This window comes from Pristiophorus japonicus, chromosome 2 (assembly GCF_044704955.1).
Source record: "Pristiophorus japonicus isolate sPriJap1 chromosome 2, sPriJap1.hap1, whole genome shotgun sequence".
In the NCBI taxonomy this organism is placed as follows: domain Eukaryota; kingdom Metazoa; phylum Chordata; class Chondrichthyes; family Pristiophoridae; genus Pristiophorus; species Pristiophorus japonicus.
In genome coordinates, this window is record NC_091978.1 from 116,635,213 (window position 1) to 116,652,179 (window position 16,967).

The 16,967-nt window shown below is 47.1% G+C and overlaps 1 protein-coding gene across 1 annotated transcript in view; it reads right to left on the reverse strand.

Moving 5' to 3' along the window:
• dhx29 (DEAH (Asp-Glu-Ala-His) box polypeptide 29) overlaps nt 1-16,967 on the reverse strand; it is a 168,677-nt gene that overhangs the window by 120,390 nt on the left and 31,320 nt on the right. Inside the window, exons 4-5 of the mRNA XM_070868797.1 lie at nt 11,046-11,175; nt 8,091-8,230 (exon numbers count right to left, since the gene is read on the reverse strand). Coding sequence (XP_070724898.1) covers nt 8,091-8,230; nt 11,046-11,175 — 270 coding nt within the window. The remainder of the gene's footprint in view (nt 1-8,090; nt 8,231-11,045; nt 11,176-16,967) is intronic.

Below are 16,967 nucleotides of genomic sequence, written 5' to 3' on the forward strand. Positions count from 1 at the left end.
AAATCCACGTAGACTACATCAAATGTTCTATCGTCGTCATCAGCCCTCCTGCTTACCGCCTCAAAAAATTAAATCACATTAGTCAGACGTGACCGTCCCTTAACAAGTACATGTTCACTTTCCTTGATTAATCCATGCCTTTCTAAATTATGATTAATATTGTCCCTCAGAATTTTTCCAACTCAACAGTTTAGGCCGACTGGCCTGTAATTATTCGGTCTATCTCTTTCTCCCTTTTTAAACAACAGTACAAATTAGCAGCCCTGCAGTCCTCCGGCACCACACCTGTAGCCAGAGAGGATTGGAAATGATGGTCAGTGCCTCTGCTAATTCCTCCCTTGCTTCACCCAACAGCCTGGGATGCAGCTCATCCGGGCCTGGTGATTTTTAAACTTTCAAAGATGCTAAACCTCTTAAAGGGCTCAAATTTTGGCCTGAGTTGCTCCTATTTTTTTGGAGCAACTAGTTTAGAATGGAGCATCTTAGAAATTGCAATTCTCTGCATTTAGTTTGCTCCAGTTCGAGTGAGTTAGAATAGTTTCATTGCAGAACAGATTTTTTTTCCCCAAAAGAGGGCATGTCCAGCCACTGATGCCTGTTTTGCAAGTTTAGGCAGCAAAAACTTACTCCAAACTAACTTAGAATGGAGTAAGTGTAGATTTTTGTACGCTCAGAAAAACCTTGCCTACACTTATAAATCAGGTGTAGGGAACGAGAGATTGGGGGGGGGGGGGTGGGGGGATGGGGCGTATACAAACGTTAAACACTTCACTTTTACAAATAAAGAGCCATCATCAATAATAAATGATAAATCAATCAATAAATCAACCAATAAAATAAAAAAAAAAATAATTAATTTAAATTTTTGTTTAAATATCAATCAATAAATAAAAAATTAAGTTTCTACTCACCGACTGCAGCATCGGGAGCCCTCCAACAGGGCTGGGACGGGGCCTCCCCAATGTCTCTGTGTTTCTGACAGCGAGGGGGAGAGGGGGGAGGAGGAGGGAGGGGAGGGGAGGAGGAGGGGGGGAGAGGAGGAGGGAGGGAGGGAGGGAGGGAGGGAGGGGAGGAGGAGGGAGGGAGGGGAGGAGGAGGGAGAGAGGAGGAGGAGGAGGGAGAGAGGAGGAGGAGGAGGGAGAGAGGAGGAGGAGGAGGGAGAGAGGAGGAGGAGGGGGGAAGGAGGAGGAGGGGGGAAGGAGGAGAGGAGGAGGAGGAGGGGAAGGGAGGGGGAGGGAGGGGGAGGAGGAGGAGGGAGAGAGTGGAGGAGGAGGAGGAGGAGGAGGAGGGAGAGGAGGAGGGAGAGGGAGAGGAGGAGGGGAGGAGGAGGAGGGGGAGGAGGAAGGGGAGGAGGAGGAGGGGGAGGAGGGGGAGGAGGGGGAGGAGGAGGAGGAGGAGGAGGAGGAGAGGAGGAGGGAGGGGAGGAGGAGAGAGAGGAGGGAGAGAGGAGGATGAGGATGAGGGAGAGAGGATGAGGGAGAGAGGAGGAGGAGGAGAAGGAGGAGAGGAGGAGGAGGAGGAGGGAGGGGGAGGAGGGAGAGAGAGGAGGAGGAGCAGGAGGAGGAGGAGGATGGAGAGAAGGAGGAGGAGGGAGAGAAGGAGGAGGAGGGAGAGGAGGAGGAGGATGGAGAGAAGGAGGAGGAGGAAGAGGAGGAGGAGGGAGGGAGGTTTAGGAGGAGGATGGAGGGAGGGAGAGGATGGGGAGGGAGAGGAGGAGGGAGGGAGAGGAGGAGGAGGAGGAGGAGGAGGAGGAGGAGGAGGAGGAGGGAGAGGAGAGGAGGAGGAGGGAAGGAGGAGAGGAGGAGGAAGAGGAGGGAGGGAGAGGAGAAGGAGGAGGGAGAGAGAGGAGGAGGAGGAGGAGGGAGAGAGAGGAGGAGGAGGAGGAGGAGGAAGGAGAGGAGGAGGGAGAGGAGGAGGGAGAGGAGGAGGATGGAGAGAAGGAGGTTTAGGAGGAGGATGGAGGGAGGGAGAGGATGGGGAAGGAGAGGAGGGAGGGAGAGGATGGGGAAGGAGAGGAGGGAGGGAGAGGAGAGGAGGGAGGGAGAGGAGGGAGGGAGAGGAGGGGGGAGGGGGGAGGGAGGGAGAGGAGGGGGAGGGAGGGAGAGGAGGGGGGAGGGAGGGAGAGGAGGGGGGAGGGAGGGAGGGGAGGGGGGAAGGAAGGAGAGGAGGGGGGAGGGAGGGAGGGAGAGGAGGGGGGAGGGAGGGAGAGGGAGGGAGGGAGAGGAGGGGGAGGGAGGGAGAGGAGGGGGAGGGAGGGAGGAAGAGGAGAGGAGGAGGATGGAGGGAGAGGAGGATGGAGGGAGGAGGGAGAGGAGGAGGATGGAGGGAGGAGGGAGAGGAGGAGGATGGAGGTGGGAGAGGAGGAGGATGGAGGAAGGGAGGGAGAGGAGGGGGAGGGAGGGAGCGGAGGGAGGAAGGAGGGCGGAGAGGAGTAAAGAGGGAAGGAGAGGAGAGAGGGAGGGAAGGAGAGGAGAGAGGGAGGGAAGGAGAGGAGGGAGTGAAGGAGGGGAGAGAGTGAAGGAGGGGAGAGAGAGGAGAGGAGAGGAGGGGAGGGGAGGGAGGGAGAGGAGGGGGTGGGAGGGGGGAGGGAGGGAGAGGAGGGAGGAGTGAGGGAGGGAGGGAAGGAGGAGGGAGGGAAGGAGGAGGGAAGGAGGCAAGGAGGGTGGGAGAGGAGGGAGGGAGCGAGCGGAGGGAGGAGGATGGAGGGAGGGGAGGAGGATGGAGGGAGGGAGAGAAGGAGGATGGAGGGAGGGAGAGGAGGAGGATGGAGGGAGGGAGAGGAGGATGGAGGGAGAGGAGGAGGATGGAGGAAGGGAGAGGAGGAGGATGGAGGGAGGGAGAAAAGGAGGGAGGGAGAGGAGGAGAATGGAGGGAGGGAGAGGAGGAGGATGGAGGGAGGGAGAGGAGGATGGAGGGAGGGAGGGAGAGGAGGAGGATGTAGGGAGGGAGGGAGAGGAGGAGGATGGATGGAGGGAGGGAGGGAGAGGAGGAGGATGGAGGGAGGGAGAGGAGGAGGAGGATGGAGGGAGGGAGGGGGGGGGAGGATGGAGGGAGAGGAGAGGGGGAGGGACAGGAGGGGAAGAGAGGGAAGAGGGAGGCTGAACGGGCCGCGCTGAAGTCTTCGGGCGGGGCGGGCATGCCCCACCGAGGACGTAGAAGCTGGGCCGGGCCGCCGAAGATGCCGGGCGGGCCCTGCCGACGACAACATGGAGATGGGGGGGGGGGGGGGGGGGAGGGCGCGGGGGGCGAGCGGAAGCTAAACGGGAAGGGGGGGGGGGGGGAAAGCAGGAGCTAAACGGGAGGGAGGGAAGGAGGCTCGAGTCCGATCTTCGCCCTGGCAGCCATTCAGCCAGGGTTCGGGGCGGCGTGCTTCGGGCCGCTCCCACACAGTCTCGGGGGCCTGGAGCTGCTGCACATGCGTGCACACTCTAGCGCGCATGTGCAGAGGTCCCGGCAATGTTTTCAGCGCCGGGACCTGGCTCCACCCTCCACATATTCTGCTGTGCTGCGCAAAGGGCCTGGATCGACCAGACGGAGGGGAGAATACAAAGGTAAATAATAGGTGCCGTTTCTATTCTAAAAAGTCGGCACAACACATGGAGATGCGCCATTCCAACCCTGGGGGAAAACTTGGGCCCAACATTTGCTCTCTCACGATGTTTACCTCATCGAATATTTCACATTCCTCCTCAACGACCATGTCTGCATCATCCCTCTCTTTTGTGGACACAACCGAAAAGTATTCATTGAGAACCATATGCACGTCTGCCACCTCCACACATACAAGCTTCCTTGTTACTCTCTAATAAGCGCTACCCTTTCCTTAGTTATCCTCTTGGTCATTACAACAGTGACTACACTTCAAAAGTACTTCATTGGCCGGTGGTCATGAAAGGCGCTCTATAAATGCAAGTCTTTCTTTATGTATTTATAAAACATCTTTGGGTTTTCCTTGATTTTACTTGCCAATCATTTTTTCATGCCTTCTCTTTTTTTTCCTAATTTCCTTTTTAATTTCACCCTTGCACTTTCTATAGGCTTTCTGCAGTATTTAGCTCTCTGCATCCCTCTTTTGCCTTATCCTACCCTGTATGCTTTTTGACATCCAGGGGTGCTCCAGATTTGGGAGTTCCACCATTTTCCTTTGTGGAAACATATTTGCTCTGAACCCTCACTATCTGCTCTCTGAATGCCTCCCACTGCTTTACCTTCAAGTACATGTTTCCAGTCCACTTTTGCTGAATCAGATTTCAGCTCAGTAAAATTGGCCTTTCCCCAATCAAGAATTTTTACTCCTGGTCCAGCGGTGTCCTTTTCTATAACTACGCTAAATCTAACTGAATTATGATCACAACCACTAAAATGCTCTCCCACTGATACCCCTAGGAACCAACGATATAGGTAAAAAAAACAGGATGAGGTTCTACAAGCTGAATTTAGGGAGCTAGGAGTTAAATTAAAAAGTAGGACCTCAAAAGGTAGTAGTCTCAGGATTGCTACCAGTGTCACGTGCTATTCAGAGTAGGAATAGCAGGATAGTTCAGATGAATACGTGACTTGAGGAATGATGCAAGGGGGAGGAATTCAAAATACTGGGGGAGGTGGGACCAGTGCAAACCGGATGGTCTGCACCTGGGCAGGACCAGAACCGATGCCCTCGGCGGAGTGTTTGCTCATGCTATTGGGGAGGGGGATGGGAATCTATGCAGGGAGGCAGAGGGAAGTAAAAAGGGGGCAGAAGCGAAAGGTAGGAAGGAGAAAAGTAAGTGGAGGCAGAGAAATCAAGTGCAAAAATCAAAAAGGGCCACATTACAACATAATTCTAAAAGGACAAAGAGTGCTAAAAAAAACAAGCCTGAAGGCTCTCAGAGTCAATACGAGGAGCATTTGTAATAAGGTGGATGAATTAACTGCGCAGATAACTGTTAACAGATATGATGTAATTGGGATTACGGAGACATGGCTCCAGGGTGACTAAGGCTGGGAACTCAACATCCAGGGGTATTCAATATTCAGGAAGGATAGACAGAAAGGAAAAGGAGGTGGGGTAGCGTTACTGGTTAAAGAGATTAACACAATAGTTATGAAGGACATTAGCTTGGATGATGTGGAATCTATATGGGTAGAGCTGCAAAACACCAAAGGGCAGAAAACGTCAGTGGGAGTTGTGCACAGACCACCGAAAAGTACTAGTGAGGTTGGGGATGGCATCAAACAGGAAATTAGGGATGCGTGCAATAAAGGTACAGCAGTTATCATGGGTGACTTTAATCTACATATAGATTGGGATACCCAAACTGGTAGCAATACTGTGGAGGAGGATTTCCTGGAATGTATAATGGATGGTTTTCTAGACCAATATGTCGAGGGACCAACTGGAGAGCAGGCCATCCAAGACAGGGTCTTGTGTAATGAGAGAGGATTAATTAGCAATGTTGTCGTGCGAGGCCCCGTGGGAAAGACTGACCATAATATGGTAGAATGCTTCATTAAGATGGAGAGTGACAGAGTTAATTCAGAGACTAGGGTCCTGAACTTCAAGAAAGGTAACTTCGATGGTAGGAGACGTGAATTGGCTAGGATAGACTGGCGAATGATACTTAAAGGGTTGACGGTAGATAGACAATGGCAGACGTTTAAAGATTACATGAATGAACTACAACAATTGTACATCCCTGTCAGGCGTAAAAAATAAAACAGGGAAGGTGGTTCAACCATGACTATCAAGGGAAATTAGGGATAGTGCTAAATCCAAGAAAGATTGGCCAGAAAAAGCAGCAAACCTGAGAACTGGGAGAAATTTAGAATTCAGCAGAGGAGGACAAAGGGTTTAATTAGGAGGGGGAGAATAGAGTATGAGAGGAAGCTTGCAGGGAACATAACAACGGACTGCAAAAGCTTCTATGGATATGTGAAGAGAAAAAGATTAGTGAAGACTAATGTAGGTCCCTTGCAGTCAGAATCAGGTGAATTCATAATGGGGAACAAGGAAATGGCAACTGAATACTTTGGTTCTGTCTTCACTAAGGAAGACACAAATAACCTCCCGAAAATACTAGGGGACCGAGGGTCTAGCAAGAAGGAGGAACTGAGGGAATTCCTTTTTAGTCAGGGAATGGTGTTCGGGACATTGATGGGATTGAAGGCCGATAGGGCCTGATAGTCTGTATCCCAGAGTACTTAAGGAAGTGGCCCTAGAAATAGTAGATGTAATTGGTGGTCATTGTCCAACATTCCATGAACTATGGATCAGTTCCTATGGATTGGAGAGTAGCTAATGTAGCCCCACTTTAAAAAAAAGGAAAACAGGGAATTATAGACCAGTTAGCCTGACATCAGTAGTGGGGAAAATGCTGGAATCAATTATTAAAGATGAAATAGCAGCGCATTTGGAAAGCAGTGACAGGATTGGTCCAAGTTAGCATGGATTTATGAAAGGGAAATCATGCTTGACAAACCTTCTAGAATTTTCTCAGGATGTAACTAGTAGAGTGGATAAGGGAGAACCAGTGGATGTGATGTATTTGGACTTTTGAAAGGCTTTTGACAAGGTCCCAAACAAGAGATTAGTGTGTAAAATTAAGGCACATGGGATTGGGGGTAATGTATTGACGTGGATAGAGAACTGGTTGGGAGACAGGAAACAAAGAGTGGGAATAAACGGGTCCTTTTCAGAATGGCAGGCAGTGACTAGTGGGGTACCGCAAGGTTCCGTGCTGGGGCCCCAGCTATTTACAATATATATTAATGATTTAGTCGAAGGAATTGAATGTAATATCTCCAAGTTTGCAGATGACACTAAGCTGGGTGGCAGTGTGAGCTGTGAGGAGGATGCTAAGAGGCTGCAGGGTGACTTGGACAGGTTAGGTGAGAGGGCAAATGCATGGCAGATGCAGCATAATGTGGATAAGTGTGAGGTTATTCACTTTGATGGCAAAAACAGGAAAGTAGATTATCTGAATGGTGACAGATTAGTAAAAGGGGAGGTGCAACGAGACCAAGGTGTCATGGTACATCAGTCATTGAAAGTAGACATGCACATACAGCAGGCAGTAAAGAAAGCAAATGGCATGTTGGCCTTCATAGCGAGAGGATTTGAATATAGGAGCAGGGAGGACTTGCTGCACTTGTACAAGGCCTTGTGAGACCACACCTTGAGTATTGTGTGCAGTTTTGGTCTCCTAATCTGAGGAAGGACATTCTTGCTATTGAGGGAGTGCAGCTGATGGTTCAATAGATTGATTCCTGGAATGGCAGACTGACATATGAAGAAAGACTGGATCGACTAGGCTTATATTCACTGGAATTTAGAAGAATGAAAGGGGATCTCATGGAAGCATATAAAATTCTGATGGGATTGGACAGGTTAGATGCAGGAAGAATGTTCCCGAAGTTGGGGAAGTCCAGAACCAGGGGTCACAGTCTAAGAATAAGGGGTTAGCCATATAGGACCGAGATGAGGAGAAACTTTTTCACCCAGAGAATTGTGAACCTATGGAATTCTCTACCACAGAAAGTTGTTGAGTCCAGTTCATTGGATATATTCAAAAGGGAGTTTGATATGGCCCTTACAGCTAAAGGGATCAGGGGTAAGGAGAGAAGGCAGGAGTAGGATACTGAAGTTGCATGATCAGCCATGATCGTATCGAATGGTGGTGCAGATTCAAAGTGCCGAATGGCCTGCTCCTGCACCTATTTTCTTTGTTTCTATGTTTCCTTAAAACTAAGTCCACATCTACCCCCTCTCTTGTTGGACTTGTTACATACTGGCTATAAAAATTTTCCTGAATGCATTTTAAGAATTCTGCCCCCTCTATACCTTTTACACTGATTCTATCCACTTAATGTTAGAGTAGTTGAAATCCCCTATTATGATTGCCCTATTGCTTTTGCAATTCTCAGAAATTTGCCTACATATTTGTCTTATCACTTCTTGGAATTCTCCACTGTGAAGTGCCCATGAAACAAAAGCTGAGACTTTGGGTTGGTGGGGAAAGGGAAAAAAGGCAACACTGAATCACCAGCAGGCGCACCTCCATTTTTTTCCTTTTTCTAAAAAATTAAACCAGACAAAAGCTTAATATTCTCACCTTGATCTGAGATTTGTCATCACTCTTTTTGCCCTCAGATACTTCATATTTTGCCACAGGGTTTACGGGCATCTCAAATTTGGGCTTAGTTTTCGTCTCTTCCTCCTGCAGTTTCTGACTGAATCCATCGGGTAACGAATCTTGAAGAAATGTTACAAGTTATTCTAAATTAATTTCTGTCCTTTGTTCAATGAGAAATTATCCCAATTTAAATTACTGTAATTAATAACCGACATTTCTTTTATACTTCATGGAAATTTGGATATCTGCAGAATAAATATAACTGACAAGGCATCTTGGTAGTACACATGCTGTGCCACAGCATTAGGACGTAGGTTTACATTTACAATTCCCCACTTGCAAAGGTCCTGAATTCAGCTAATCTATGAAGGGACGTGCTGAGCATAGTCTATTCTTCTCCACAAGGTGTTTTTCTTTGCCTCCTATTATCCAGTTAAAGAGTGGCAGAGTCTAGAAGCATGCTGCTGTCTACCGTCTTGATACCTGTACTGCAGAAGGCACCTTTTCACAAGAGCAGTTGTCAAAAGTTAAAGATTGCAATCTCAGTGAATAGAGAGCATTGACATAGAAGGCTATAAAAAGCATAATGGCGGAATTGTAACAAAACAATCATTTAGTTTAGTTCAGCAATTTTACAATAATCAAAGCCAATGTAACTGAATACCATTTGAATAATGGGCAAAAATATTGGGGTGATGGGTGAGCGGGACTTGGTGCAAGTTAGGACATGGGCAGCCGAATTTTGAAGCACCTCTAGTTTACGTAGGGTAGAATGTAAAGAAAATGCAGAGGTTTATAATTAAAACTGCACTGGTCACTGTAACTGTAAAGCATTTGAACAATGTACATTACTTTATCGAATCTTCACTTTCATTATTGGCTGCTTACAGTTTATAATATACTATTTACTTTCCAATTGTTATGATGCCCTGCTGTTTTAGTCACGTAAAAATATGTTCCTATTGAGCTAAACTACCAATGTGAAACAAAAGAATTGATTAGGATTTTGCCCATGATTATTTTCACAGAAAGTGTCAAGTGATGGCCAAGGAAATGCATCAATGTATTGTTTTTACTAATATTAGCAGATTTTCTATGGTGGAGCTTATTGCAAGTGCAATGAGTAAAAGGGGAGTTGCAAAGAGACCTGGGTGTCATGGTACATCAGTCATTGAAAGTAGGCATGCGGGTACAGCAGGCAGTAAAGAAAGCAAATGGCATGCTGGCCTTCATAACGAGGGGATTCGAGTACAGGAGCAGGGAGGTCTTACTGCAGTTGTGCAGGGCCTTGGTGAGACCACACCTCGAGTATTGTGTGCAGTTTTGGTCTGCTAATCTGAGGAAGGACATTCTTGCTATTGAGGGAGTGCAGCGAAGGTTCACCAGACTGATTCCCAGGATGGCAGGACTGACATATGAGGAAAGACTGGATCGGCTAGCCTTATACTCACTGGAATTTAGAAGAATGAGAGGGGATCTCATAGAAACTTATAAAATTCTGATGGGACTGGACAAGTTAGATGCAGGTAGAATGTTCCCGATGTTGGGGAAGTCCAGAACCAGGGGTCACAGTCTAATGATAAGGGGTAAGCCATATAGGACTGAGATGAGGAGAAACTTTTTCACCCAGAGAGTTGTGAACCTGTGGAATCCTCTGCCACAGAAAGCTGTTGAGTCCAGTTCATTGCACATATTCAAAAGGGAGTTAGATGTGGCCCTTACGGATAAAGGGATCAGGGGGTATGGAGAGAAGGCAGGGGTGGGGTACTGAGGTTGCATGATCAGCCATGATCATATTGAATGATGGTGCAGGCTCGAAGGGCTGAATGGGCTGCTCCTGCACCTATTTTCTATGTTTCTATGATAATAAGAATATAACAACATAAAAAATAGCAGGAGTAGGCCATTTGGCCCCTCGAGTCTGCTCCGCCATTCAATAAGATCATGGCTGATCAGATCTTGGCCTCAACTCCACTTCCCTGCCTGTTCCCCATAACCCCATACCCGCTTATCATTCAAAAATCTGTCTATCTCCACCTTAAATATATTGAATGGCCCAGCCGCCACAACTCTCTGGGGCAGAGAATTCCACAAATTTACAACTCGCTGAGAAGAAATAATTCCTGCTCATCTACGCTTTACATGGCGACCTCTTATTCTGAAACTATGCCCCCTAGTTCTAGATTCCCCCAGGAGGGCAAACATCCTCTCTGTATCTACCCTGTCAAGCTCCCTCAGTATCTTGTATGTTTCAATAAGATCACCTCTCATTCTTCTAAACTCCAATGAGTATAGGCCCAACCTACTCAACCTTTCTTCATAAGACAACCCCTTCATCTCAGGAATCAACCTCGTGAACCTTCTCTGAACTGCCTCCAATGCAAGTATATCCCTCCTTAAATGAGACCAAAACTGTACGCAATACTCCAGGTGTAGTCTCACCAACGCCCTGTACAGTTGTAGCAGGACTTCCCTACTTTTATACTCCATCCCCCTTGCAATAAAGGACAACATTCCATTTGCCTTCCAAATTACTTGCTGTACCTGCATACTAACTTTTTGTGTTTTGTAAGCACAGGGGTGTTGTATCGCAAACTGTATTTTAAAATATACTTGCGCATCCTATATCTTGATCACAGAAATACAGGAGCAGAATTTTTCAAGGCAATATAGCCCATTAACTTGTAGTTCAACAGTATTCTGAAATGAATCAGTCGGATTGGTATGCCACACAATAATAAAGATAAAGTAATGTTGAACCATAATTGTCCTTGAAAAGAAACTGTCAGCAAACTATGGGGAAAAATATTGACAGCAGAGGTAAAACACTGCTGAAGAGGGAGCAGTAATTTCTGAAGACGAACGTTGTATCTAAGTACTATTTCATTCTTATCACAGATAAATTAATTAGCTATTGCTATTCAAACAACTTACCATCAGGAAGATTTAAACACAACCAGTCCAAAGCAGAATGAAGGTCCCCACCATAAATAACAGTATTTTTCATGGCTTCTTCAATGTCCTCTGGCCGAAATGAAAATTCTTGCAAAGCTTCATATAGGTCCTACACAGACAACACGGTTATTAATGCCTACTTCAACTTACTATTCCTTACATTTTCAATCAGCATTAAAATATCAAATGAAATTTCCAATCTTAAAATTTCTTTCTTGAAAATGTTCATAATCCTGTGGGAATATTTCGAGGTAGCAGATAATGCCAGTATTGTTAGATAGCATCATAAACTACAGAAGCTAACCTCATGTAAATCCCAAGAGTGTTTTACTGCCTTAAGCATACCAAAAGCTGTTCATTTTCCCAACCACCACTACACTATTAAGAGTTTGAATCTTCTGTTATTGATACAAACTTACCTGCACCCTTTACCGTAATCATCTGTTGCCCACAATATGCATAGCCATTTTCTCGAAGCACCCACTATCAATATTCCATAAAAACTCACCATGGGTGTATCGAAGAGGCAGAGCTTTATAATTAAATAAACCTGAAATTTGCTTTTGTGCTTTCCAATGACAAAACTTCCATGTTCCAGAAGTCTATCTTAAGTTTCATTGTAGCTTCCTTATTTCATTTAACAAACAATGGGCTTAATTTTCCCCAAGCCGTTTTCTGACATATTGCCAGAGTTACGCCCATTTTTCTGGGCCAGAAATGTGCCAGAAATATTTTGCCAAAGTTTCCCTGATGTATAATTCGAATTTGGTGTCGCGCAGCATGTCCAGTCATCTCAGGGGGTGGAGCCTGCTGTCTGCGCCGAATAACTAAGCCGCACCTTCTGCGCATGCGCAGGAAAAAAACTTTACTTTTCTGATGTCATTCCAATGGGCGCGCATGCTCAGTACAGCTCGGATTTGGCAATCGGCCATTTCTGAAGAGCCAGTTGTGTGTGTGAGAAGGGGTGCTGTGAGAGCATTGGGAAAATCGCAGCTGCAGCAATACAAGATGTAACGCAGTGCAAGGACCAAGAATTTCTTGCAGGAAGAAGTGGAGGCACTAGTTACTGTAATTGAGAACAGATGGCAGGAGCTGGATACCAGCAGAGGTCACACAAAAGTTTCATCCAAAGAAATTAAGAAATGCTGGAACCAAGTTGCAGAAGATTACTGCACAGTGGTGACCATCACGAGATCTGGAGGCCAGTGTAAAAAGAAATGGCAAGACCTTGGTCAAGTAGTTAGTGTAAGTCAATGGAATTGCAATTGTAAATGTAACCAGCTGTATATGCCCCAGCCAGCAGAAAGACACCCTCTCTAAAAAGCTGCATTTTCATCTTTGCAGATGAAGGTGGCACATAATAAAAGGGAAAGAACTGGAACAGGAGGAGGCCCGGCAAATCTGCACCCACTGACCCCCTTGGAAGAGAGGGTCACTGCTTTGATGGGTCCTGCCTGGAAAAAAGCAATCAGTACTGCGCAAGCTGGGCCCACACTCGAGGGAGGGGGCAAGTCCTGCAAATTCATCATGGTCCTTCAAATCAGCCTGCTGCCTGGCTTGCGACGCGTAAGCCTACTCATGCCATCCACCCTGCCCCCTCCTCTGCTGCTAACCATTTGACTGTTCTATCTTTTGCAGAACTTGAGGCCAACCCTGACAATGCAGAAGAAGATTCAGACAAGAATGAGCCTGAAGGGGAGAATCCTCCAGACCAAGAACATGGGGGTGAGGGAGAGGGGGAGGGGACAGAGCTGTTGTACTGACTTTGGAGGAGATGCCGCTCATGGAGTTAACAGCCCCTTCTGTGACTAGTGGTTCGAATGTTGTTGGGACATTCCATGGTTTCACACCTTCCGAGGTTGCGGGTCCCAGTGGTGTGGTGCAGCGAGGCACACCCAGGGCCCCACCGTCCCAGCCACACCCATGGGGAAGGCGAGCTTGACCGCGCTCTCCTGAGGTGCAGGATCTAACAATGTGGTTCAAACTATGTCATTGAGTGCGGAGAGCATTGACCTTACCCGGTCACTCCTAGATGCCATCAGTGGGGTGAATGATGAGGTAGCGGGACTGTCGGCAGAAGTAACAGCAATGACAGGAGAAATGGGAACGATATCCGGGACCATCAGTGAGGGAATAGTTGCCATGAGGGAGGGACTGTCAGAGGTAGTGCAAACCACGTCACTGACCATGAGGGAGGGAATGTTGCAGGTAGTTCAGACAGTTTGTTCAACATGCGGGAGGGCATGTTGCAGGTCGTTGAGACACTGTCAGGGCGCATGAGGGACGGCATGTTAGAGTTAGCGGCTGCAATAAGGAAACACGCCCAGACCTCGCGTCCATTGACCGAATCGAATCCCCACACCAGTCTCTGAAGAGCTCCAAGCCGGGCCCTCCAACTTGCTGCCCGACGCTGACGCACCCCATCGTCAAGAGGTGCTCAGTACCCGAAATATTAGAAGGAATAAGCTTGGTACCAAGCCCAAAATCACTGCGCCACGGCCTGCGGGCAGGGGTGGTGGAGAGTCCAAGATCAAGCGCAGCGGGAGGTCGGTCTTACACTGAGGGGAATGAGAGATGGCTGCAGTCTTTCTTTGCTGCCGTTGTTGTTGTTATTATTATTGTTACTGTTGTAACTGTTCTCAAATTAAAAGTTTTTTGTAAGTTATGTAAATTTACAAGTTTATAAGTGATCTTAAAGTAAAGTTTGATACAAGAATAATTTTATTAAAGTTGAGTACATTCAGGAAGGATAGAATAAAAGGAAAAGGAGGTGGGGTAGCATTGCTGGTTAAGGAGGAGATTAAGGCAATAGTTAGGAAGGACATTAGCTTGGATGATGTGGAATCTATATGGGTAGAGCTGCAGAACACCAAAGGGCAAAAAACGTTAGTGGGAGTTGTGTACAGACCTCCAAACAGTTGTAGTGATGTTGGGGAGGGCATCAAACAGGAAATTAGGGGTGCGTGCAATAAAGGTGCAGCAGTTATAATGGGTGACTTTAATATGCACATAGATTGGGCTAACCAAACTGGAAGCAATACGGTGGAGGAGGATTTTCTGGAGTGCATAAGGGATGGTTTTTTAGACCAATATGTCGAGGAACCAACTAGGGGGGAGGCCATCTTAGACTGGGTGTTATGTAATGAGAAAGGATTAATTAGCAATCTCGTTGTGCGAGGCCCCTTGGGGAAGAGTGACCATAATATGGTGGAATTCTGCATTAGGATGGAGAATGAAACAGTTAATTCAGAGACCATGGTCCAGAACTTAAAGAAGGCTAACTTTGAAGGTATGAGGCGTGAATTGGCTGAGATGGATTGGCGAATGATACTTAAGGGGTTGACTGTGGATGGGCAATGGCAGACATTTAGAGACCGCATGGATGAACTACAACAATTGTACATTCCTGTCTGGCATAGAAATAAAAAAGGGAAGGTGGCTCAACCGTGGCTATCAAGGGAAATCAGGGATAGTATTAAAGCCAAGGAAGTGGCATACAAATTGGCCAGAAATAGCAGCGAACCTGGGGACTGGGAGAAATTTAGAACTCAGCAGAGGAGGACAAAGGGTTTGATTAGGGCAGGGAAAATGGAGTATGAGAAGAAGCTTGCAGGGAACATTAAGACGGATTGCAAAAGTTTCTATAGATATGTAAAGAGAAAAAGGTTAGTAAAGACAAATGTAGGTCCCCTGCAGTCAGAATCAGGGGAAGTCATAACGGGGAACAAAGAAATGGCGGACCAATTGAACAAGTACTTTGGTTCGGTATTCACGAAGGAGGACACGAACAACCTTCCGGTTATAAAAGGGGTCGGGGGGTCTAGTAAGGAGGAGGAACTGAGGGAAATCCTTATTAGCCGGGAAATTGTGTTGGGGAAATTGATGGGATTGAAGGCCGATAAATCCCAGAGTACTTAAGGAGGTGGCCTTGGAAATAGTGGATGCGTTGACAGTCATTTTCCAACATTCCATTGACTCTGGATCAGTTCCTATGGAGTGGAGGGTAGCCAATGTAACCCCACTTTTTAAAAAAGGAGGGAGAGAGAAAACAGGGAATTATAGACCGGTCAGCCTGACATCGGTAGTGGGTAAAATGATGGAATCAATTATTAAGGATGTCATAGCAGTGCATTTGGAAAGAGGTGACATGATAGGTCCAAGTCAGCATGGATTTGTGAAAGGGAAATCATGCTTGACAAATCTTCTGGAATTTTTTGAGGATGTTTCCAGTAGAGTGGATAAGGGAGAACCAGTTGATGTGGTATATTTGGACTTTCAGAAGGCGTTCGACAAGGTCCCACACAAGAGATTGATGTGCAAAGTTAGAGCACATGGGATTGGGGGTAGTGTACTGACATGGATTGAGAACTGGTTGTCAGACAGGAAGCAAAGAGTAGGAGTAAATGGGTACTTTTCAGAATGGCAGGCAGTGACTAGTGGGGTACCGCAAGGTTCTGTGCTGGGGCCCCAGCTGTTTACACTGTACATTAATGATTTAGATGAGGGGATTAAATGTAGTATCTCCAAATTTGCGGATGACACTAAGTTGGGTGGCAGTGTGAGCTGCGAGGAGGATGCTGTGAGGCTGCAGAGCGACTTGGATAGGTTAGGTGAGTGGGCAAATGCATGGCAGATGAAGTATAATGTGGATAAATGTGAGGTTATCCACTTTGGTGGTAAAAACAGAGAGACAGACTATTATCTGAATGGTGACAGATTAGGAAAAGGGGAGGTGCAAAGAGACCTGGGTGTCATGGTACATCAGTCATTGAAGGTTGGCATGCAGGTGCAGCAGGCGGTTAAGAAAGCAAATGGCATGTTGGCCTTCATAGCAAGGGGATTTGAGTACAGGGGCAGGGAGGTGTTGCTACAGTTGTACAGGGCATTGGTGAGGCCACACCTGGAGTATTGTGTACAGTTTTGGTCTCCTAACCTGAGGAAGGACATTCTTGCTATTGAGGGAGTGCAGCGAAGGTTCACCAGACTGATTCCCGGGATGGCGGGACTGACCTATCAAGAAAGACTGGATCAACTGGGCTTGTATTCACTGGAGTTCAGAAGAATGAGAGGGGACCTCATAGAAACATTTAAAATTCTGACGGGGTTAGACAGGTTAGATGCAGGAAGAATGTTCCCAATGTTGGGGAAGTCCAGAACCAGAGGTCACAGTCTAAGGATAAGGGGTAAGCCATTTAGGACCGAGATGCGGAGGAACTTCTTCACCCAGAGAGTGGTGAACCTGTGGAATTCTCTACCACAGAAAGTTGTTGAGGCCAATTCACTAAATATATTCAAAAAGGAGTTAGATGAGGTCCTTACTGCTAGGGGGATCAAGGGGTATGGCGAGAAAGCAGGAATGGGGTACTGAAGTTGAATGTTCAGCCATGAACTCATTGAATGGCGGTGCAGGCTAGAAGGGCCGAATGGCCTACTCCTGCACCTATTTTCTATGTTTCTATGTTTCTATGTAAACTTTTGAATTAAATATTTTACATTAAAACTGAATCATGTTCCATTAACACAACACAACATTACAGAATAGCTCTAAACAGTAAACATGTCCATGTGGAATAGTTGTCGCTGAGCCCTCAGGCATCAGTAAAGCGTTCACGGATGAGCTGCTGGCGCAAGGCTCGAGCAATCGTTAAAGGGGCATGAGGGCCCGCCCTCCTCCGCCGTTGTCCTCCGGCCTCAGGCACTTGCATGGCTTCCTCATCCTAGTCACCATCCTCCTCTTCCTCCTGCTCGTCACCTGCATTTTCTACATCATTATCATCAGCCATTCTCACCTCAGGTGGGTCTTCCACTACCAGGTGATGCTGCCTCATGATGGCTAAGTGATGCAGCACACAACAATGAACTGACCGACAATCTCAGGGGAGTGCAGCAAGTAGCCTCCGG